The 25,224-nt window shown below is 45.3% G+C and overlaps 1 protein-coding gene across 1 annotated transcript in view; it reads right to left on the bottom strand.

The window, feature by feature from the left end:
- The window catches only part of WNT5B (Wnt family member 5B), a 200,987-nt gene that overhangs the window by 44,127 nt on the left and 131,636 nt on the right, over window positions 1-25,224 (bottom strand). The window contains exon 2 of the mRNA XM_089671813.1: window positions 10,283-10,395. Within this exon, the coding sequence (XP_089527939.1) occupies window positions 10,283-10,395 (113 nt within the window). The remainder of the gene's footprint in view (window positions 1-10,282; window positions 10,396-25,224) is intronic.

The raw sequence follows: 25,224 nt of genomic DNA, 5'->3' as shown, positions 1-25,224 counted from the left end.
CCTGCACCCTATGTCAAAAAATTTAACACACCAGCAGTGTGAAGAGACCTGAAAGTGGCACATGGCAGCAGAGTGTGGCGATGGAGACAGCAGCAATGGGAGGCCATACAGGGACCCATGACAGACTCTGGACTTGGCAGCAGCATGAGGAGGCGGTATATAGGGGCCCATGGCAGATTAGGGGCCTGGCAGCAGCTATGTGAGGCCCGTAATCTGCCTGCACCCTATGTCAAAAAATTTAACACACCAGCAGTGTGAAGAGACCTGAAAGTGGCACATGGCAGCAGAGTGTGGCGATGGAGACAGCAGCAATGGGAGGCCGTACAGGGACCCATGAGAGACTCTAGACTTGGCAGCAGCATGAGGAGGCGGTATATAGGGGCCCATGGCAGATTAGGGGCCTGGCAGCAGCTATGTGAGGCCCGTAATCTGCCTGCACCCTATGTCAAAAAATTTAACACACCAGCAGTGTGAAGAGACCTGAAAGTGGCACATGGCAGCAGAGTGTGGCGATGGAGACAGCAGCAATGGGAGGCCATACAGGGACCCATGACAGACTCTGGACTTGGCAGCAGCATGAGGAGGCGGTATATAGGGGCCCATGGCAGATTAGGGGCCTGGCAGCAGCTATGTGAGGCCCGTAATCTGCCTGCACCCTATGTCAAAAAATTTAACACACCAGCAGTGTGAAGAGACCTGAAAGTGGCACATGGCAGCAGAGTGTGGCGATGGAGACAGCAGCAATGGGAGGCCGTACAGGGACCCATGAGAGACTCTAGACTTGGCAGCAGCATGAGGAGGCGGTATATAGGGGCCCATGGCAGATTAGGGGCCTGGCAGCAGCTATGTGAGGCCCGTAATCTGCCTGCACCCTATGTCAAAAAATTTAACACACCAGCAGTGTGTGAGGAGACCTGAAAGTGGCACATGGCAGAGTGTGGCGATGGAGACAGCAGCAATGGGAGGCCGTACAGGGACCCATGAGAGACTCTGGACCTGGCAGCAGCATGAGGAAGCGGTATATAGGGGCCTATGGCAGATTAGGGGCCTGGCAGCAGCTATAGGAGGCCCATAATCTGCCAGCACCCTATGTCAAAAAATTCTACACACCAGCAGTGTGTGAGGAGACCTGAAAGTGGCACATGGCAGAGTGTGGCGATGGAGACAGCAGCAATGGGAGGCCGTACAGGGACCCATGAGAGACTCTGGACCTGGCAGCAGCATGAGGAGGCGGTATATAGGGGCCTATGGCAGATTAGGGGCCTGGCAGCAGCTATAGGAGGCCCATAATCTGCCAGCACCCTATGTCAAAAAATTCTACACACCAGCAGTGTGAGGAGACCTGAAAGTGGCACATGGCAGCAGAGTGTGGCGATGGAGACAGCAGCAATGGGAGGCCGTACAGGGACCCATGACAGACTCTAGACTTGGCAGCAGCATGAGGAGGCGGTATATAGGGGCCCATGGCAGATTAGGGGCCTGGCAGCAGCTATGTGAGGCCCGTAATCTGCCTGCACCCTATGTCAAAAAATTTAACACACCAGCAGTGTGAAGAGACCTGAAAGTGGCACATGGCAGCAGAGTGTGGCGATGGAGACAGCAGCAATGGGAGGCCGTACAGGGACCCATGAGAGACTCTAGACTTGGCAGCAGCATGAGGAGGCGGTATATAGGGGCCCATGGCAGATTAGGGGCCTGGCAGCAGCTATGTGAGGCCCGTAATCTGCCTGCACCCTATGTCAAAAAATTTAACACACCAGCAGTGTGAAGAGACCTGAAAGTGGCACATGGCAGCAGAGTGTGGCGATGGAGACAGCAGCAATGGGAGGCCATACAGGGACCCATGACAGACTCTGGACTTGGCAGCAGCATGAGGAGGCGGTATATAGGGGCCCATGGCAGATTAGGGGCCTGGCAGCAGCTATAGGAGGCCCGTAATCTGCCAGCACCCTATGTCAAAAAATTAAACACACCAGCAGTGTGAGGAGACCTGAAAGTGGCACATGTTTGAGGCATGATTCATGGCGGATTTAGTCAGTTGTGTCAGGAACTGGTGGTTTGAAATCCAGACTAATCCACGCCTGATTCATTTTCACAAACGTGAGTCTCTCCACACTTTGGGTGGACAGTCGTGTCCTCCGCGGAGTTACAATACCTCCTGCCGCACTAAACACGCGCTCCGATGCCACGCTACTGGCCGGGCATGACAGCCTTTCAAGGGCAAATTCAGCTAGTTGGGGCCAAAGGTCAAGTTTCGTTGCCCAGTAGTCAAGGGGATTGTCTACCTCGGTTGGCAGGGTGCTGTCCAAGTAGGCCCAAGCCTGTTGTTTGAGCTCCTGCTCCAGGTCCACCTGATGCTGCTGCTGCTGCTGCGGCTGGTTAGTAGTTTCCTCACTGCGCTGGTGAAGAAAGCTACTCATCATCGACTGCAGACTGAGGCAGCCACTGCTGGTGGAGCTGCCACTGCTCCTACCACCCCACCCCTCCCCTGCTGCCATGCCAGCGGAACGCGAGCGCACAGGGCCCACAGTGTCTGAGGATGGACGTTGGCGCACAAAGGCAGAGACCAACTGACTACATAGGTGGTTTTTATAGTACGTAATTTTGGCCTCCCTCTCAGCAGGTGTGAAAAAGGCCACCATTTTGGACCGGTAGCGAGGGTCCAACAAGGTGGACAGCCAAAAGTCATCCCTCTGTCTGATGGTTATTATTCGGCTGTCGCTACGCAAGCAACCGAGCATGCTATGGGCCATTTGTGCCAAGGAATGCGAGGGACTCCCTGCCTCCATCTCCACAGCATACTGCCACGGTGCGTCTGGGTCCTCTGTCTCCTCCTCCTCCTCCTCTACCAGATGCTCCTGCTCCTCCACTCCTGTCCGCTGAGTGGAAAAACCACCCATTTCACTCAATAATTCCTGAGCACAAATGTCCTCCTCTACCTCCTCCTCTTCTTCCTGTCCTGCCCCCACAGGGGTCATGTGGCGTTGAGATCTGTGCGCCACGTCTACCGCACCCTGACCAGCCATTGTTAACAGCATTTGTTCCAGGACGTGCAACAGAGGAATGACGTCGTTCATCCCATAGTCCTGCCGACTCACGAATAGCGTGGCCTCCTCAAAGGGCCTGAGCAAGCGGCAGGTGTCACGCATGAGCTGCCAATGGCTGACATCTAAGTTACACAGGGGAGTACCTTTATCCGCTTGTAACATCAGGAAATCGGTGATGGCCTTTCGCTGCTCGTAAAGGCGGTCTAACATGTGTAGGGTTGAATTCCACCTTGTTGCAACGTCGCAGATCAGGCGATGCTGTGGAATTCCGTTCTGCCGCTGCAGCTCAATGAGGGTGTTCTTTGCGGTGTAGGAATGGCTGAAATGCATGCACAGTTTACGTGACATTTTAAGGATGTCTTGCAGTGGGATGGTGGATTTTAGGAACCGCTTGACAACCAGATTGAACACGTGAGCCATGCATGGCGCATGGCACAACCTTCCTTGACGCAGAGCAGACACCATGTTCTTTCCGTTGTCAGTCAACATGGTTCCGATTTTTAGTTTGCGCGGAGACAGCCATCTGTCGATTTCTCTGTTCATTACACTCAGCAGTTCCTCCCCTGTGTGACTACGTTCGCCAAGGCATACCAGGTGCAGCACAGCGTGACACCGTTGCGCCCTGCACATGTGATATGCCGGTCGGGTAATGGGACTTGGCACGGGGGTGGCGGCTGAGGACACGGCGGAAAAAGAGGTGGTAGAGGCGGACATGCTTGCTGGACCAAGGACGTGCAAACGTGGAGGCAAAAGCGTCGTGACCTGTCCAAGTTGCTGGTGCGGCTGTGCCGGCACCACGTTCACCCAGTGGGCCGTAAATGACATGTACTGTCCCTGACCGTAGTTACAGCTCCACACGTCGGCGCTGCCGTGCACTTTGGCAGAGACCGACATGCTCAAAGACTGGCCCACCATCTCTTCTACATGTGAATGCAGGGCTGGCACTGCCTTTTGGGCAAAGAAATGACGGCTTGGCACTCTCCACCGCGGCGCGGCACAAGCCATCATTTCTCGGAAAGGTGCTGAGTCCACCAGTTGGAAAGGGAGGGACTGCAGCACCAGCAACTTGGACAGGAGGACGTTCAGCTTTTGCACCGTCGGGTGCGTGCTCGCAAACTGTTGTCTCTTGGATACGGATTCCAAGAAAGACTGTTGACGGAATCCGAGAAGAGGAGTAGCAGGAGAAGGAGCATCTGAACGAGCGGAAGATGCCAATGAGCGACAACTCCCCTCAGCAGAGGTGTTGGAGCCTTGACTGGCTGATAGAGGGCGATTGACGACGTCGGGTGACGGAGCAAGTAACGGAGCGGGTGATGGAGCGGGGGCTGGGGCAGGCAGAACCGCCGTATGTTTATCACGGTTTTCCCAGGCCACCGAATGGTGACGCTGCATATGCTGACGCAACGCTGTAGTCCCAACATGGGCCCCCTGGCCACGCTTGCATTTCTGGCCACATAGTCGACATACGGCTACGTTTACTTCCTCGGGCGGCTTGAGGAAAAATTGCCACACCACCGAGTAGGAAACTTTGCCCCCGCTACTCTTCACTGGCTGACTGCTACTTCCTCCGTGCGCAACGGCACCACTACTGGCCGTGGTGGTAGGCTGCAGTGGAGCTGGTGCTCTACTCCGTGGACGTTTGGCTCCACTGACACTGATGCGACCCTGCTGCTGTCTCCTGGGCAACCCACCGACTGTTTTGCTCGCTGCCAAGCTGCCACCCTCTTCTCCTGATGATGCGGAAGAAATTGCCTGATGACGACGAGGCTGCCAAGTGCGATCAACCTCCTCATCATCAAGTAGGGTCTCCGCCTCACTACTAGCCCCCTCGGCTGCGTCTGGGTCAGGAGACAGACCTGTCTCTAGACCGGCTACCGAGCCACTCTCCTCGCCAGTACTTGTTCGCTTGGCTGCTGAAAAGGCCGATGTCTCCCCCCGTTCCTGACCGCCCTCTGTTAGCTCTTCCTCACTGTACAGTGGGGCTGAGCCCACAGCATGCGATACTTCGCTTGGTGAGGGAACAGCAAAGGACAGGGGCAGGTAGAGGACACGTGATTTCAGTGGGCTTGGTCCCGGGCCATGCCAACTAACGGTTGTGTCTGACGTACCCACCGACCGTTGGCTGTAGGTGTCAGAGGTGACCTGGGAAGAGGAAGACGACCGAGCCAACCAATCAATGACGGCAGGGTTGTCGGTGGAGACACGACCGCTGGATGACACCGGGAGCACTGGCCTCTGGCTGCGAATACTGCTGCCTCGACCCCTTCCTCTGCTGCCACGTCTGCTCGCTCCTAAAACATTGCCTCCTCTGCCACTCCTCTGCATGTTGTCTGACATACTATTTAATTCAACGATTAGGTGTCCCTGAGTAACAATTCTCTGGCACTCAGTAACAATTCTGTCTGTCCCTGAGTATGAATTCTGTGGCCCTGAGTAACAATTATGTGTCTGTGCGAGTAACAATTCTGTGTCTGTGCGAGTAACAATTCTGTGTCTGTGCAAGTAACAATTTTGTGTCTGTGCGAGTAACAATTCTCTGGCACTCAGTAACAATTCTGTCTGTCCCTGAGTAACAATTCTCTGGCACTCAGTAACAATTCTGTCTGTCCCTGAGTATGAATTCTGTGGCCCTGAGTAACAATTCTGTGTCTGTGCGAGTAACAATTCTGTGTCTGTGCAAGTAACAATTTTGTGTCTGTGCGAGTAACAATTCTCTGGCACTCAGTAACAATTCTGTCTGTCCCTGAGTAACAATTCTCTGGCACTCAGTAACAATTCTGTCTGTCCCTGAGTATGAATTCTGTGGCCCTGAGTAACAATTCTGTGTCTGTGCGAGTAACAATTCTGTGTCTGTGCAAGTAACAATTTTGTGTCTGTGCGAGTAACAATTCTCTGGCACTCAGTAACAATTCTGTCTGTCCCTGAGTAACAATTCTCTGGCACTCAGTAACAATTCTGTCTGTCCCTGAGTAACAATTCTCTGGCACTCAGTAACAATTCTGTCTATCCCTGAGTATGAATTCTGTGGCCCTGAGTAACAATTCTGTGTCTGTGCGAGTAACAATTCTGTGTCTGTGCAAGTAACAATTTTGTGTCTGTGCGAGTAACAATTCTCTGGCACTCAGTAACAATTCTGTCTGTCCCTGAGTAACAATTCTCTGGCACTCAGTAACAATTCTGTCTGTCCCTGAGTAACAATTCTCTGGCACTCAGTAACAATTCTGTCTGTCCCTGAGTATGAATTCTGTGGCCCTGAGTAACAATTCTGTGTCTGTGCGAGTAACAATTCTGTGTCTGTGCAAGTAACAATTTTGTGTCTGTGCGAATAACAATTCTCTGGCACTCAGTAACAATTCTGTCTGTCCCTGAGTAACAATTCTCTGGCACTCAGTAACAATTCTGTCTGTCCCTGAGTAACAATTCTCTGGCACTCAGTAACAATTCTGTCTGTCCCTGAGTATGAATTCTGTGGCCCTGAGTAACAATTCTGTGTCTGTGCGAGTAACAATTCTGTGTCTGTGCAAGTAACAATTTTGTGTCTGTGCGAGTAACAATTCTCTGGCACTCAGTAACAATTCTGTCTGTCCCTGAGTAACAATTCTCTGGCACTCAGTAACAATTCTGTCTGTCCCTGAGTAACAATTCTCTGGCACTCAGTAACAATTCTGTCTGTCCCTGAGTAACAATTCTCTGGCACTCAGTAACAATTCTGTCTGTCCCTGAGTAACAATTCTCTGGCACTCAGTAACAATTCTGTCTGTCCCTGAGTATGAATTCTGTGGCCCTGAGTAACAATTCTGTGTCTGTGCGAGTAACAATTCTGTGTCTGTGCAAGTAACAATTTTGTGTCTGTGCGAGTAACAATTCTCTGGCACTCAGTAACAATTCTGTCTGTCCCTGAGTAACAATTCTCTGGCACTCAGTAACAATTCTGTCTGTCCCTGAGTAACAATTCTCTGGCACTCAGTAACAATTCTGTCTGTCCCTGAGTAACAATTCTCTGGCACTCAGTAACAATTCTGTCTGTCCCTGAGTAACAATTCTCTGGCACTCAGTAACAATTCTGTCTGTCCCTGAGTAACAATTCTCTGGCACTCAGTAACAATTCTGTCTGTCCCTGAGTAACAATTCTCTGGCACTCAGTAACAATTCTGTCTGTCCCTGAGTAACAATTCTCTGGCACTCAGTAACAATTCTGTCTGTCCCTGAGTAACAATTCTGTCTGTCCCTGAGAATGAATTCTGTGGCCCTAAGAATTCTCTGGCACTCAGTAACAATTCTGTCTGTCCCTGAGTAACAATTCTCTGGCACTCAGTAACAATTCTGTCTGTCCCTGAGTAAAAATTCTGTGGCCCTAATAACGTTTCTGTGGCCCTAAGTAACAATTCTCTGGCACTGAGTAACAATTCTGTCTGTCCCTGAGTATGAATTCTGTGGCCCTAACTAGCGTTTCTTTGTCCCTAAATAACGATTCTGTGGCCCTCATTAACAAGTCTGTGTCCCTGAGTAATGGTTCTCTGTCCCTAAGTAACTTCTCTCTGTCCCCAATTCTCGTTTCTGTGGCCCTAACTCTGTCCCTGTCCCTAGTACAGAGCGGTCTGCCTCTGTTCAATGACTGCAGGCAAATGAAGATTTCCAAAATGGCCGCTATATATACCTCGACCATTACACAGTGCTGGCTGGCTGGCTGCTGATTGGCTGATGCGATCACATGTCGTTGAGGAATGCATTATGGGGCAGCGCGCCTTGTCTGCGCGCCTTCCCCGACATCCCCGCTCCGTCGCCGCACATGTCAGCCGCCATTTTCGGAAAAATTTCGATTCGCGCGTCCGAATTAGGCTGTTTTTCGGATTCGGCACGAATCGAAATTTTTCCGATATTCGACTCGAATTCCACTTCGGATACTTCGATTCGCTCATCTCTAATTGCAATCATAAAATGTTCCATTAGTACAGGATTTTTCCCAATTAATATTTTCTTTTAGTACAGGAATTGCTACATGCAACAATTAGTTACTCTGTGTTAGTATAGGAATTGCTCCATACAATGTTCAAATACTGTTCATAATATAGGAATTCCTCTATGCAATGTTCTCTGTTAGTAAAGGAATTGCCCCATATAATTTTTTCTGTGAGTAAACTAACTACACCATGCAATATTCAGCTCCTCTCCATTAGTGCTGAAATCGCCCCATGCAGTGTTCTCTGTTAGTAAAGGAATTGCCCCATGCAGTATATTCAGATATTCACCATTAGTACAGGAATTATCTTATGCAATATATTCAGATATGCACCATTAGTATAGGAATTACTCTATACAGTACATTCAGATATTCCCAATAGTACAGGAATTGCTCCATACAAAATACTCAGATATTCCCCATTTGTGCAGGAATTGCCCCATACAATATATTCAGATATTCCCCAATAAATACAGGAATTGTCCAATGCATTAGATTCAGATATTCCCCATTAATACAGGAATTGTCCCATGCAATATAGTCAAATATTCTCAATTAATACAGGAATTGTCCCATGCAATATATTCAAATGTTCCCCTTAACACAGGAATTGCCCATGCAATATATTAAAATGTTCCCCATTAATACAGGAATTGCCATATGCAATATATTAAAATGTTCCCCATTAATACAGGAATTGTCCCATACAATATATTCAGATGTTCCTCATTAATACAGGAATTACCCCATACAATATGTTCAGATTTTCCTCATTAATACAGGAATTGCCTCATACAATATATTCAGATATTCCCCATTATTACAGGAATTGCCCCATACAATATATTCCTGTATTTATTCCCCATTAAATACAGGAATTGTCCCGTGCAATATATTCAGATATTCCCCATTAATACAGGAATTGCCCCATACAATATATATTGCCCCATATAATATAATACAGGAATTGCCCCATACAGTATATTCAGATGTTCCCCATTAATACAGGAATTGCCCCATACAATATAATACAGGAATTGCCCATGCAGTATATTCAGATATTCCCCATTAATACAGGAATTGCCCCATGCAATATATTCAGATATTCCCCATTAATACAGGAATTGCCCCTTGCAATATATTCAGATGTTCCCCATTAATACAGGAATTGCCCCATGCAGATGTTCCCCATTAATACAGGAATTTCCCCATACAATATATATTGCCCCATACAATATAATACAGGAATTGCCCAATACAATATATTCAGATGTTCCCCATTAATACAGGAATTGCCCCATGCAATATATTCAGATATTCTCCTTTATTACAGGAATTGCCCCATGCAATATATTCAGATCTTCTCCTTTAATACAGGAATTGCCCCATGCAATATATTCAGATCTTCACCATTAATACAGGAATTGCCCCATGCAATATATTCAGATGTTCCCCATTAATACAGGAATTGCCCCATGCAATATATTCAGATCTTCCCCATTAATACAGGAATTGCCCCATGCAATATATTCAGATCTTCCCCATTAATACAGGAATTGCTCCATGCAATATATTCAGATGTTCTCCATTAATACAGGAATTGCCCCATACAATATATTCAGATATTCCCCATTAATACAGGAATTTCCCCATGCAGATGTTCACCATTAATACAGGAATTGCACCATGCAATATCTTCAAATATTCCCCATTAATCCAGGAATTGCCCCATGCAATATATTCAGACATTCCTCATTAACACAGGACTTGCCCCATGCAGAATGTTCCTCATTAACACAGGACTTGCCCCATGCAGATGTTCCCCATTAATACAGGATTTGCCCTATGCAAATGTTCCCCATTAATACAGGACTTGCCCCATGCAGATGTTCCCCATTAACACAGGACTTGCCCCATGCAGATGTTCCCCATTAATACAGGACTTGCCCCATGCAGATGTTCCCCATTAATACAGGACTTGCCTCATGCAGATGTTCCCCATTAATACAGGACTTGCCTCATGCAGATGTTCCCCATTAATACAGGACTTGCCTCATGCAGATGTTCCCATTAATACAGGACTTGCCTCATGCAGATGTTCCCCATTAATACAGGACTTGCCTCATGCAGATGTTCCCCATTAATACAGGACTTGCTCCATGCAGATGTTCCCATTAATACAGGACTTGCCCCATGCAATATATTCAGATATTCCTCGTTAGAAATGGAATTTCCCCATACAGCATATTGTCATTATTGCCCCCTAAGTACTCACCACCAGGAGTTGGTCCCCACCAGGGGCAGGAGGGCAGTGAGCAGCAGCAGGCTCCCCCTCATGCTGCCCCCCGGACAGCGCCGCTCCGAGGATCCCCGGCTGGTCGGACGTCCCTGCAGACAAGCGGAGAGAGCAGTGTGAGTGTGACTGAGCCAGACCGGGGAGGAGGAGGGGGGAGCCGCTCTCTGCCGCCCCCTGGCGGACACACTCCCCTCCTCCCCCGAGCTCTCATTAACATTTTATTACCTGGACAAGTGACAATAGGACAGGCTGGGTCACCTCCACAGCCCCAGAGCTGCACATACACATCTCCTAGGATCAGACACCAGTCATGACAGTATACAGAGGTAAGCTGTCAATGATTCCTGAAAATGCTTATTGCCTGGCTGCCATAAATGAGCGCTGATTTCAATTTGTCCTAAATCACATGACCCTCAGCAAGGTAAGGACAAAACCTGAATTTCGATTTTCTCACACTTTGTTGTGGTTTAGTGTTTTAAAATATTGAAGCTAGAGATAGCCAGGCAACTAGCATTTTCAGGAAGACATTTTCAGCAACGGCTGCCTCTACACAGGTTTTAATTAACATGGACGCTCTGATCGCTCAAGTGTGCACCATGGATTTATACATTGACCCTACATCCTGCATTATGACAATAATAATATTAGTAGAAATCTATAGAGAGTGACAAAAGGATCTGAGTTATCCTGCAAACTGCGTCTTTCATAGCTCAAGTTAGCCAGTAAAGGGACTTGTTTGACCTCCAAGTTGTGTGCAAAAATATTTCAGCCTCATGCATACTGGATGCTTTGCCATCTCTCCTAGACGTCTTTCCTCCTGGCAGCTGCATTTTGGGAAAAGAAAAAAATGCTTGACGCTTCTAAGCGCGTGTAATAAGTTTAGGTGCGTTTATGCTCATTATGCGCTTGGCGTTCATTAATTTCATTGGCCAGAATAATAATTTATCCTGGCTATTTAAATCAATAAACGCTAAACTGCTAAATGTGCTAAATGTGCTAAATGTGCTAAATGTGCCTAGTGCAAAACGCATTTAGACATGTGTACACGCATTTAAATGCATCAAGCATTTTTGTGCCAAAATGCCACAGCTCCGGGACGCACTGGCAGTGGGTTTTTTTCTGCTTCTAAGTCCCAGGTTACACTGGATGCAAATTAGCATACGATTTGCATGCCATGCAACTTGCAAATGGCATGCCAAGTCATACCCCACCACAATTAGAGCGGTCATAGCGGTGGTTGGAGCCGCACCAATTTCTAAAGTAGTACATGCACTACTTTTGGTGCGATTTTCATAGACATCTGTGTCATGTCTTGCAAATCACACCTGAAATCGGCATGTCATCCGACTTTGAAATTGTGCAACTTCACTGTAAGTTGCACAATTTCAAATTCGGGCTTGGTGTGACCGGGGTGTAACCCCTGGTTCACATATCTGCGTTCCATGCGGCCGCATTTTGCACTGGCACGAGAGCCCATTCATTTGAATGGACTCCCGTGCCCTTGGACACGCAGGGAAGAAGTCCCTGCACTTCTGAAAATGCAGCACATACGGGAACCTCGGTTCCCAGTTTGGTTGCGATTTCTAGTGCGGGCGGCGTGCCATTAAAATTAATGGCACCCGCCCGCGGGTCCGCATTCATCTGCGTGGGTGGTGCGGCTCCACAGATTTTCGTGCAAATCCACAGCAGCAGCACCCTCACATTTGTGAACCTAGCCTTAATGCCTCTGCCGCTAAACTCCTATGTGTGCATGAACACATAAGCTAACATGCAGAGGCAGATTAAAAAATGCCAAGCGCCCCGGAGAGCAGCATTGATAACATCCAGTGTGCACGTGTCCTAATAATTCTATAACCTAATGAACTAATCAATCATAAAACCAATTGCTAATCAATATACATCACTTGTTCAAAATGTGATTGCTAACAAGTACAGGTGATCAAAGTTCAATCCATTTCAATCAGAAGAAATTAACAAATTGAGATTTTTGTTTTTTAAAGTTAAACTCCAGGCAGATACAAAAGATGCAAAACAGCACACAGTTAACCCTTTCATCGCCCCAGATGTTAACCCCTTCCTGCCCAGTGTCATTAGTACAGTCTCAGTGCTTATTATAGGCACTGATCTCTGTATTAGTGTCACTGGAGATGTCAGTGGCAGTTGGCGAGTTTCCACCCAGCTTCAATCAGAGTGAAAATGCCCGCCGCAGTACCGCTATAAGTCGCTGATCGCTGCCATTACTAGTATTAAAAAATAGATAAAAATTCCGGTATATACACTATAATTTACACGTGAACCAATTATTAAACACATATTGGAAATTTGGAAATAGCAGAACACATTTGGCCTAAATTTATAAATCATTTTTTTATAATTTTTTTATGGTGTATATTTTATAGCAAAAAGTAAAAAATATTGTTTTTTTTTTTTCATTTTTGATCTTTTTTCATTTACAGTGCAAAAAAGAAAAAAACACAGTGATGATCAAATACCACCAAAAGAAAGCTCTATTTGTGTGACAAAATTATATAAATTTAAATTGTGTACAGCAGCCTTCCTCAACCTTTTCCATGCAGAGGAACCCTTGACATAACTTTCCAGTCTTGGGGAACCCCTGCTAAAAATGACTTTATCTACAACTCATGATACATTAGTGTGATAGTCAGAGAAAAGAATTCTCCTTACACTTGTGGTCATTGGGAAAAATGACGCCCTTACAGATAGCAAAAAAGATCAATGGTGTGAGTGGGAACTTACTTGAGAGTCAAAAATTGCTCATTGCTCAGGGAACCCCTGGCAACACCTGGAGGAACCCTAGTTGAGAAACTCTGGTGTACAGTGTTGCATGACCGCGAACTTGTCAGTTAAGGTAGCCCAGCATCCTATAGCAAAAAATGGCCTGGTCATGAAGGGGGGTAAATGTTCCGGAGGTCAAGTGGTTAATGCAGCTTTGTAATCAGTAGGGGCTCATTCACCTCGAGTGCACTGATCTGCGTTAGGCTACATTCATACTGAGTGATTAGAACACCCTGACATTTCCAGTGGCAGGAACCTTTGAATTTCTCCATCTGGAATGACAAGTGTATGTGAATCTCTGCAGCCCATACAAAACAATAACGGCTGATGGCAGCCGCAGCTTTTGGCGACTGTTCACACAGGCATCATCTAACTGCAGTGATTGTGACTGGACGCAACCACTTTTTGCGAACACCTGTCATTCCAGATGCAGAATTTAGCAAATTTTTGCTGCCGGAAATGGTAGGGTGCGCTAATCACCTATCTGAATGTAGCCTCAAAGTGTACTAAACCGACAACAGTAAAATCATGTATATGCAGTAAAGCAAGCTTGTTATACTCACTGTGAAACCTAAGGGTTAATTCTCTGCATTGCCTAAAAAGGATGTTTGATCCTACCTTCTCTTATCCTCCCCTTCTACTGTCCCCAATCCATCTGCTGATAGAACAGAGCCTTGCAGGCGAGCTGCCCATGCTCAGTTTGGTGTGTATTGCTAATGTTTTTCTTTTCTTTTCTTGGGAGGGTACATGTGATCAGCACAAGGCCAATCAGTATAGTCCAGGCAGAGGGTCACGGGTCATACAGCCTCATAGGACAATCAGGGGAGAATGAAAACTCCTCCTTCAAGCTTTAACCAGTGCTCAGCTGGACAATGATAGTAGTCACAAGACTACTATATACTGCTGATGAGAAAAGGTATTTAGCAGTTTATATTTACTAAGATAATTGCATTCCCACGTCCTGTGTACTGTGGGAGACCGGATATATTGAATGCAGAATCCTGGGTTTAGTAACACTTTACATCTGCACAGATCAATTCAAGCTCACCGCATAGTTGTTTTCTACGTATGTACCCTGGTCTCATCACATCACTGCATTGAGATGGGTTACAGCACGTTTGGCTGAAAATACAATCATGCTCGATTTTTCCGCAAAGCTCTACCACAGTGCATAGGAACCAATGAAAGTAAACAGTGCCTTATGCTATAACAACACAAAGCAACACACCTCATTACTGTCACATATCAGGCACCAGCCTTATGCTTAAACAGAACATTCATTCATAAATGTAATTTTTAAATGCAAGCCATGCAAGTACCCGAATCTGACAGGTTATCAGCTTCAAGCGGGTGCTGTACAGCAGAGCTCACAATGAGAGAAGGAGATGCAGCACAAGGAGCCTATCAGCTCATGTGCTGACAAGATGTAGATAGAAGGAGAAAGCAGAGTGACAGAGGGATGAGCATTATCACTATGCTGCTTCTCTTTCCATTGACCAGTCACAGGTTTAGGAGGGTCCAGGATGACCTGGGCAAAGAGGTGGGATGAGAGAGGATGGCTATCAGATTGAGGACATCTGGCAGCAGAAAAAAAAGTTACTGCTGGGAAATCTCTGGACTAAAGCTGAATATTGCGACAAAACTAGCTTCCTGTACCTTTTAATGGGCTATTCATTTTCATCTTGTTATTACTGGCTAGAGTTCTGTATCCAAATTCCAGGGAATTTGGATACAGAAGTAGGGAAGGTTAGAACCCATGTCAGGTTTTTATTGCTCAGTCCCCACAGGGGAGATTCACCTTCTATATTTGTCCTAGGGACCGTTGTCACCTTGATAGAAAGTGATGGTAAATCCAAAATGTTCCAGTTGTTCCCAGAACAAGCGGTGGGAAGAAACCTTCCTACGGGGACACCTGTTTCGGGGAAGCCTAAGAGGGAAAGTTCCTCACTTTGCAGATATTTTTATCTCACTTCCAATTGTGCTTAAAGGACAGGGAAAATCCCCAACAGCATACAGATGGCAAAAACAAAAAACAAGTTTTAACTTTATTCTTTTGAGAATGAAAGAAAAAACCTTTGGCTTTAGATATAGCTAAAATAAATTCATCATTCCGTAAAAGTAACCTTTAAAGCTGAATATCAATCAAAATACTGGAAATCCCCATCATGTCTGTAAAATCAGCAATTTTCATTTGTTTGCTGTGTTTATCATAAAATATATTAACATTTTACGTTAAGCTGCTGAAACTGATCATGTAACGGCAATAAGATTTTTCAAGTGTTTGGGCACCAAGAAACTGCAAGCTGCTTTGGTTTATGCCATTCGGCACTCCCTTACTGTCAGTAGAGGTGGGCAGTATATTGAAGGCGGAGCCGTAGACCCTCCTGGACATGCTAAGAACTTTACTGATCACAATTGAAGGCGGGGCCATAGACCCTCCTGGACATGCTAAGAACTTTACTGATCACAATTGAAGGCGGGGCCGTAGACCCTCCTGGACATGCTAAGAACTTTACTGATCACAATTGAAGGCGGGGCCATAGACCCTCCTGGACATGCTAAGAACTTTACTGATCACAATTGAAGGCGGGGCCATAGACCCTCCTGAACATGCTGAGAACTTTACGTGTCAAATGAGATCAAGCGCTGGGTAAAAAGATAATATATAAATAAATAACAAAGGACTAGCCGCTAGCATAAAAAGGTAACCTCTAAAACCTCCAGAATAATAAACCATAAAACAATGTATGCAGCGCAAATAGTTATAAAACATATTGAATAGCCATATAAATAAATAAATAAAGTCAATCAGCTTAAAGTGCAAAAAAGCGTGACTGCTGTGAGGGAGTCAATAAGGATTATGTAGCAAAATATCTGTGACTCCTGTGATGGTGGAAATAAGTGTAGATTGCGCTAACCAGATAGCTGAAGTGCTTGCGCATGGAGTAAATAAGACCTACTCCTGGTTCTCTGGATCTGGAACACTTGTAGTGGTAGTGGTCATATCTAGATCAGTCTGAGCTTCAGTCATTTCTGATGTGTTGTTTTCATTTTCAGAAGTGATTATTTCATCTTGATTTAGATCCACCTTTATTTAGTTCCGTTCTTCCAGCAGGAGTGAGGAAAACAAGTATTTCTCGAGTTGGAGATTACAAGGTGTAATGTGATCTAGATATGACCACCACCACCACAAGTGTTCCAGATCCAGAGAACCAGGAGTAGGTCTTATTTACTCCATGCGCAAGCACTTCAGCTATCTGGTTAGTGCAATCTACACTTATTTCCACCATCACAGGAGTCACGGATATTTTGCTACATAATCCTTATTGACTCTCTCACAGCAGTCACGCTTTTTTGCACTTTAAGCTGATTGACTTTATTTATTTATATGGCTATTCATTGTCCATTTTATTCTTATTTATTTCAATATGTTTTATAACTATTCGCGCTGCATACATTGTTTTATGCTGAGAACTTTACTGATCACAGTCAAACCGTTAGGGCCCATTCACACGTCTGTTTAGATCCATCTGTCAGTTTTTAAGGCGATTGGAACGGTTGCTCAATATTAGCCTATAGACAGGCGGATGTAAACTGACATGTGGCCATTTACATTCAACTACCTCCCAGCCTATCCAGGTCTGAAGAACAGTTTGAATGTGTTGGACCATTCCACTGCCAGAAGCCTGGTCAACTCTATGGGAGGCTGAAAGCTGCTACGGCTGGACAGTGCTACTAAGGCTGGCCATAGACGGTTCGTGTTTTTTTAAATCAGCCAATGGACTGATCGGAAACAAATCAAAACAAATGGATTCCCCCATCCACACATGCAAGGTGGATAGAGGAATCCTTCCTGCTGTTCCATTATATTCCTAGAGTGAGACTCCATCCGCTGATTAACTCGATTGTTAGATCGACTTCTGTTGAGCTGGAATGGCCATGGATGGATCAAAATCAGCCAATCCCTGCTGAACCAGCTGAATTTTGATCCATCTATATAGGCAGGTTAACATTAGGGCAGTATGTGCCGAGGACCACATGCTAGAACATGGACTTATTGTGTTGTAGACATTCATCCCTGCTGAATGCATACTGCCCTAAACATTAGTACAGCTCATTGTACCAGCCAGCCGCAGCAGCTGTCAGCCAGGTGTGTATGGGATCTTACAACATTTTTATTTAATTTTTTGTTTTTGCATTTTCTTGCAGCGCTTAGTGGCCCTTTGCTGAGTGTGCCTCTGGGCTCCTCTGTCCCTCTTGGCGGGGTGTGGAAAGCTCTCAACAGACAGCCTGTTGATGGACATTCCTTTGTTTTTGGTAATGGCCTTCTTGTTTCACATGGACACAACAAGGAGGTCAGAGAAGGATTATATCAGCACTGTCTGTGCCTTACAAGTTCCCACACCCGCCCCCTCTTGAAGTGTCAACATGCTCACAAATTAAAGGAAAAGAGCACCTCTGAGTGCATCAGTTCACTAATTACCGGTAAATAAAGTAGCTGCATCATTTACTTATTATACTGTATGTCATTCTGAATGACATGAAACCAAATTTGCTATATTCCTGGCCATGATAAATTATTGTCTGCAGTATCTCAGCACAGGGGAGGCCATACACGTGACTGCCTAAATAAACCAATTAAAATAAACCAGGGTGCTAACATTCAATGGGTACATTTGTGTTCTTTTTTAAATGATATTTTATTGCTTTTCAACAAGAAATAAGATACAAACAGTAGTTACAAACAGTTACAGTGAAACAAACAGCTGAATGCTACAATACCAGCATCCAGTATAGTGGAAGGACCTTCAATCTCAAATAATAAGATGACAATAACACATGTACATACAATGGATTATCCAAAGGGTTACCAAATTGCCAAATTTTCCAGGACTGAATAACAAAGTACGAATGATAAAATCAGTGGACCCAAGAGCATATAGGCGTCGTCACCCTATAAAGAGGGTCATGGGTACATTTGTGTTTAAACTGGACCTTTCGGTTTCAGCTTTACAAGTCTGTTTGACTAAATACTGAAATGTTACTATACAGTACATGGAAACACTATCATTTCTCATAAAAGCTCCACCTTTTATCACTAAAGAGCCATCCGTGAACTCCAGTCAGTGACTTTCACTAGGATGAGATAATACCATCAGTCTGCTGCAAGTAGTAGGAAGCATTTCCTCAGTCTCCAACTCCCCCCCTCCCTCCGTGATCATTTGTAATTTGTAGCAAGTTATAAGTTGAGAGGCTGCAACAGGAACTAATCTGTGTCAGATATTTGTGAACACAGCCAAGAACTACAAAGACACCAGGATGTACATAACTGTATCATCTCATCAGGGTGATGCCTGAACAAAGATGGTGCTGTACTTCAGGAGAGGGAAGCTGGATCTGTATAGAATACGTTTTATATTTATTAAGGTGTGTAATAGGTTTGTAAATGAGATGCTGTAGCAATATGATAACAATATAAGCACCAGCCCTATCTTTTATGCATGGAATTTTAATGCATACAGGTTTTATAGGATTCTTGTTGGAGAGTTTTGGCAGTAGTCCAGGGGTGTTTTTACCACAAGGCAAACAAGGCATTTGCCTAGGGAGGCATTTTTCATGGGGGGCAGCACTGCCCCTTGGAAGCAGGAATGGAAGAAGAGACACACGAGTCATGGGGACCTGGTGGGTTCCGAGAGATACTTTGGGTTTCATGACGGTGTATGCACAGCCCGACTCTCGTTCCTGGTGATGTCCGGAGCTGTGAAGGTGAGTGTCTTTCTCTCTCTCACCATGGGGGATGGTGTGGGGGGCAGTGGTAGTGGAAGGCTCGGGTGGAGGGCAAGGGTGCTCTTGGGCAATGTCAGGCTCTTTCTGCTGGGGGCACCAATTTTTGTGTTGCCTAGGGCAGTACAAAACCTAAATACGCCACTGCAGTAGCCATATAGTCCCGTGGTGGTGTCCTCTATGCTATGTCAAAATGTCTAATTGCAATAGATGATGCAGCCTTTCCCACCCTTTTCAACACAGAGGAATCCTGGAAATAACTTTCTGTGCTCAGGTAACAGCTAAAAATTACTATACAGGAGTACCTCGGTTTACAAATTTAATTCGTTCCGCAGGACTTTTCGTATTGTGAAAAATTTGTAAACCGAAACGAGGATTTGCCATAGGAGTGCATTGAAAACCAATAAATCCGTTCCAGAGGTCAGAAAAAAGTAAAAAAAAGTATTTTATCTGTTTAAAAAACTCTTTATAAAGTGCACTTTAAAGGCATAAATACTGTACAGGGACATGATTAAAAATTAATTTGTAAATGCATTGAAAACCAATTAATCCGACTGTATTGCGAAAAAGATTTCTAAATGCATTGAAAACCAATTAGTCCGTTCCGGAGGTCAGAAAAAATAAAAAATAGGTCTTATCTGTTCAAAACTCGTTATAATGTGCACTTTAAAGGCATAGTACTGTACAAGGACATGATTTAAAAAAAATTGTAAATGCACTGAAAACCAATTAATCCGTTCGTATTGCGGAAAAAATTAATAAACCGAGCCATTATTTTCAATGGATTTTCATTCGTAAACTGAAAATTACGTTAACCGAGGCGTTCGTAAACCGAGGTACGCCTGTATCTACAACTCATACATTAGTGAGATGTCAGTGGGAAGGATGCTCCTTATACTTTTGGTCATTGGGAATAATCTCCCCTTGCAGATAGCTAAAAAGATCAATGGTGTCTGTGGGAATTTATCTGAGAGGCAGAAATTTCACATTGCTCAAGGAACCCCCAGCAATCTCTGGAGGAACCCAAGGGTTCGATGGGTCCCTATTGGAGAAACCCTGCTCTAGAGCAGTGGTCGGCAAGCCGCGGCTCGCGAGCCACATGCGGCTCTTTACACGCTTTAATGCGGCTCTTGTGTGCCGGGCGCCCGCTCCCCTCCCTCCTCTCGGGCGGCAGGGACTCTGCAGCGTGATCCAAAAAAAAAACAACCAGGGCAGCGCGCTCAAATGCAATGATTGGCCAGTCTCACTGCCACTCACATCCTGATAGCCAGTGATTGGCTGTCAGGATGTGTGTAGGCGGGGCAGCGTGACGAACGTGAGAGGAGCTAGGCTCCTCTCACAGTCTGCCCTGAAGACCGGAACGGCGCGGGAACACGGCGAGAGGAACGTGCGGAGCAAAGGTAAGTGAATTGACACAGGGGGGACTTGGCTTACTACTTGGGGGGGAATAGTACTGTGGGGGATGAAATACTATATGAGGGATGAATTAATATGGGGGATGAATTACTATATGGGGGATGAATTAATATGGGGGATGAATTACTATATGGGGGATGAGTTACTATGGGGGATGAATTACTATGGGGGATGAATTACTATGGGGGATGAATTACTATATGGGGGATGAATTACTATATGGGGGATTAATTACTATATGGGGGATGAATTACTATGGGGGATGAATTACTATATGGGGGATGAATTACTATATGGGGGATGAATTACTATGGGGGATGAATTACTATAAAAACTTATTGAAACTAAAAACAGTGTACCATCCTATGTATTTTCAGTTTTAAAAATGTGGCTCTCAAAATAAATTTCAATCGTGGTTTTGGCGAGATTTGGCTCAGTTGAAAAAAAAGGTTGCCCACCACTTCTCTAGAGGAATAATGGCACAATTGCAAAAGTCTACAAAGTATGCACCTGTTTTATTTTACCTGGCATTCTAAACCTAATCTTCACCTGTCTAGGTTCCAGCCCCCCACCCCCATTCCTTTTGATTGCTCTTCAAAGGACTGTACCAGGATCCCAACCCCCATATACTGTAAACAGCACTGTCCATGTCTGCAGATTGGAGAGGAGGGACAGTCACAGTGTGAAATCTGGTCAGCAGGGATCCCCTTCCGCCCCCCCCTCCCCCCAGGGTTGGCCACAGTTCCTGGGGTCTCTGACTCCAATACCAAGGCTAAGCACAGCACAGGGGTGGGAGAGGAGGTGACACAAGGGACACAGGAAAAGGAACAGGATGGAATCGAATGATAGACTGACTCAAGAGTAAATGAAAAAAGAATAGAGTCAGGGGATGAAAGGGGCAGTGAATGAGGACAATAAAAAAAGCCATTGAATTTGTAAAGAAAGGAATGAAAAGGAAGACATGCAGGCCAACATGCTTCCCTTACAATAATTATAATAATAATAATTTCCTGAAACCCATCTGTTTATAGAAGAAGAGTAGATTACTTAATTCTAGTCTCATACCTCTCTGATAGTTGCAGATCTTTTCTACAGTCCCGATTTGTAGTTCTGTATCCTCACTTACACCCTAATAAATTGTAAGCTCTTTTACCGTTCTGTATCCTCACTTATACCCTAATAGATTGTGAGTTGTTCCGCCCTCTGTATACTACCTTGTAATCTATTAGATTGTAAGATTTTCTACTTTCTGGATCCTACCTTATAACCTATTAGATTGTACGATCCTCCACCTTCTACCTTCTTTATCCTTCCATATACCCTATTAAATACGCTATATTGCCAAAAGTATTGGGACACCCCTCCAAATCATTGGATTCAGGTGTTCCAATCACCTCCATGGCCACAGGTGCATAAAATCAAGTACCTAGACATGCAGACTGCTTCTACAAACATCTGTGAAAGAATGGGTCGTTCTCAGGAGCTCAATCGTGGAACCGTGATAGGTTGCCACCTGAGCAATAAGTCAATCCATGAAATTTCCTTGCTACTAAATATTCTAAGGTCAACTGTTAGTGGTATTTTAACAAAGTGGAAGTAACTGGGAAGAACAGAAACTCAACCACGAAGTGGTAAGCCACGTAGAATGACAGAGCGGGGTCACTGCATGCTGAAGCGCACAGTGCGCAGAAGTCGCCAACTGTATGCAGAGTCAATAGCTAAAGACCTCCAAACTTCATGTGGTCTTCAGATTAGCACAACAACAGTGTGTAGAGAGCTTCCTGGAATGGGTTTCCATGGCCGAGCAGCTGCATCCAAGCCTTACATCACCAAGTGAGGGGATTATGGTGTGGGGTTGTTTTTCAGGGGTTGGGCTTGGCCCCTTAGTTCTAGTGAAAGGAACTCCTAAGGCATAGGCATACCAAGACATTTTGGACAATGTCATGCTCCCAACTTTGTGGGAACAGTTTGGAGATGGACCCTTCCTGTTATAACATGACTGGGCAACCCGATAGAACACCTTTGGGATGAATTAGAGCTGAGACTCACAAATGCACTTCTGGAAGAATGGTCAAAAATTCCCTTAGACACACTCCTAAACCTTGTGGACAGCCTTCCCAGAAGAGTTGAAGCTGTTATAGCTGCAAAGGGTGGGCCAACTCAATATTGAACCCTATAGACTAAGACTGGGATGCCATTAAAGTTCATGTGTGTGTAAAGGCGGGCATCCCAATACTTTTGGCAATATAGTCTGGAGAAGAGGCACTTGAGAAGAGGACATGAATACAATGTACAAAGGTGACTTCAGTAACTGTGATAAACCTTTCACTCTAAAGTCCCTGAAGAGGGCACACAGCCACTATTTGAGGTTAGAAGAAAGGAGATTTAACCTTAGATTGAGGAAAGGGTTCTTTACTGTTAAAGCAGTTAAAAAGTGGATTGGTAAGCAGAATATACCAGGCTATGGGAATTGCTAAAGAATAAAAAATCATACACACATATACACATTCCTTGAACTGGATGTTGACTTGTGTTTTTCAGCCTTATAAACTATGTAACTACCGGTATGTAAGCTCCTTTGCCTTCTGTATCCTCCCTTATACCCTATTAGATTGTAATAACTTCCACCATCTGTATCCTCCCTTATAAACTAGTAGAGTGTAAGCTCTTCCACCATCTGTATCCTCCCTTATAAACTAGTAGAGTGTAAGCTCTTCCACCATCTGTATCCTCCCTTATAAACTAGTAGAGTGTAAGCTCTTCCACCATCTGTATCCTCCCTTAAGCTAAACACTGTGGATGGATGAATCTCCCCTGCTGGCTATTTTATTTTGAGAGCTGGAGTGTGCAACTTTTAGGATATCTAAGCAGTAGCTGCATCTAAATGGAGGCAGCCACTGTTTTACCTACAACTTTCCACCCAGCTCCTTCGATTTTCAGCAAGGGCCGCCCATAGCTCAGATACTGTATTGTTGGCTTGTGAGGAATCAGATTAAATTTGCTGAGTGTATAGCCAACTTTATACCCCAATAGACTGTAAGCTTTTCCAACTTCTGTATCTTACCGTATACCCTAATAGATTGTAAACTCTTACACCTTTTGTATCTTCCCCTATGACCTAATAGATTTTAAACTCTCTCACTATCTGTATTCCCTCTATACTTAAATAGACTGTAAACTCTCCCACTTTCTGTATCCACCCTCATACCCTAATACAACACTGTAAACTCTTTTATTTTCTGTATATTCCCTCACACCTTAACTGAATCCTCCCTTAAGGATTGTATGCTCTTCCACCTATTGTACCTTACCATTTACTTTTACAGATTGTAAATTCTTTCACTTTCTCTATCCTTCCTTATACCCTAATACAGGGGTCTCCAAACTTTCTAAACAAATGACCAGTTTACTGTCCTTCAAACTTTAGGGGGGCCGGACTGTGGCCATCGGGAGTAGAAAAGGTCCTGCCATCAGTTGAAAAAAACAATGTCCCATTTCTGGTGTCATTTAGAGGAATTGTGTCCCATCATTGGTATCACTGGGCCCCATTGTTGGTGTCACTGAGAGAAAATGTGTCCCATCTTTGGTGTCATTGGATCCCATTTCTGGTGTAATTGGGAGGAATTGAGCCCCTTCATTGGTGTCAGTGGTGGGAATTATACCCCACTGTTGGTATCAGTGAAAGAAATAGTGCCCCAGGGGCTGGATAAAAGCAAGCAAAGGGCCACAGCTTGGAGACCACTGCCCTAAAAGATTGTAAGCTCTTCCCCCTTCTGTAACCTCCCTTTTCAATTGTACGCTCTTCCTCATATTGCATCTTCCTATATACCCTTATAGATTGTAAGAACTTTCACCTTCTCTATCCTTCCTTATACCCTAAAAGACTAAGTTCTTCCTCCTGTATCCTCCCTTATATATTGTAAGTTCTTCCATTTTCTGTATCCTCCCGTATACTCTGTTAAATTGTAAACTCTTCCCCCTTCTGTATCATTTGGGCTAGGTTCACACTGTAGTGGGTCCAGGAAAGCATGCAAATCACACGTGTCACTGACCTGCAGGCAAAACACGCTACTCTTTAGCAGGTACCATTAAAATTATATTAAAGGCAATTAAAAACAAATAACAAACATGTCATACTTACCTGCTCTGTACAATGATTTTGCACAAAGCAGCCCCAATCCTCCTCTTCTCGGATTCCCCGCCATTCCTACTGGCCCATTGCCCCTGCTGAGTTCCCTCAGAGCAAGCTGCTTGCTTTGGGGTCACTGTGTGTGCTTGCTTCCAAGTCCCACTCTGTGTGTCTCAGCACCCCCCTTCCACCGCTTGTTCCTCACTAGCTGTGATTGACAGCACTGGGAGCCATTGCTGTGTCTCAGCCAATGAGAAGACAGAGAACCGGGAGAGCAGAGACTCCTGTGCACAGTGCTGGATCGAGATTGGCTCAGATAAGTATTGGGGGGCTGTGGGGGGAGCAGCACACAGAAGGTAAAAAAACCTTCTTGGGTCCCCTGCCGGTGCTCCTGGCCCCTCCCTCCTGCCGACAGCAAGCAGCTGGCTATGGGGGCACCCAAGTAGGCTTGCTCCCGAGCTGCTGCTCTGCATGTCCGTTCACACACAGAGCATAGCCCTACCCCCTTTCTCTCTTCATTGGCTCACTGGCTGTGATTGACAGCAGTGAGAGCCAGAGGCTCTTGTGCACATCTCTGAATCGCAATGGGGCTCAGGTAAGTATTAAGGGGCTGCTGCACACAGAAGATTTTTTACCTTCATGCATAGAATGCAGGAAGGTTAAAACCCCTGCGCCTTTACAACTACTTTAATCCTTAATGGTACCGCCATGCACTGGAAAATGCAGATGCGCAAAACTACATGGTACCACCGCAGTTGCGATTTTGAAAAAGGGTCAAGGAGTTTTTCCCTGCATT

Source organism: Staurois parvus, unplaced genomic scaffold (genome assembly GCF_062004578.1).
Source record: "Staurois parvus isolate SC_StPar_1 unplaced genomic scaffold, SC_StPar_1.0 ptg000114l, whole genome shotgun sequence".
NCBI lineage: Eukaryota > Metazoa > Chordata > Amphibia > Anura > Ranidae > Staurois > Staurois parvus.
The sequence above is the reverse complement of the archived record's forward strand: the minus strand, read 5'-3'. Positions and strand labels throughout refer to the sequence as shown.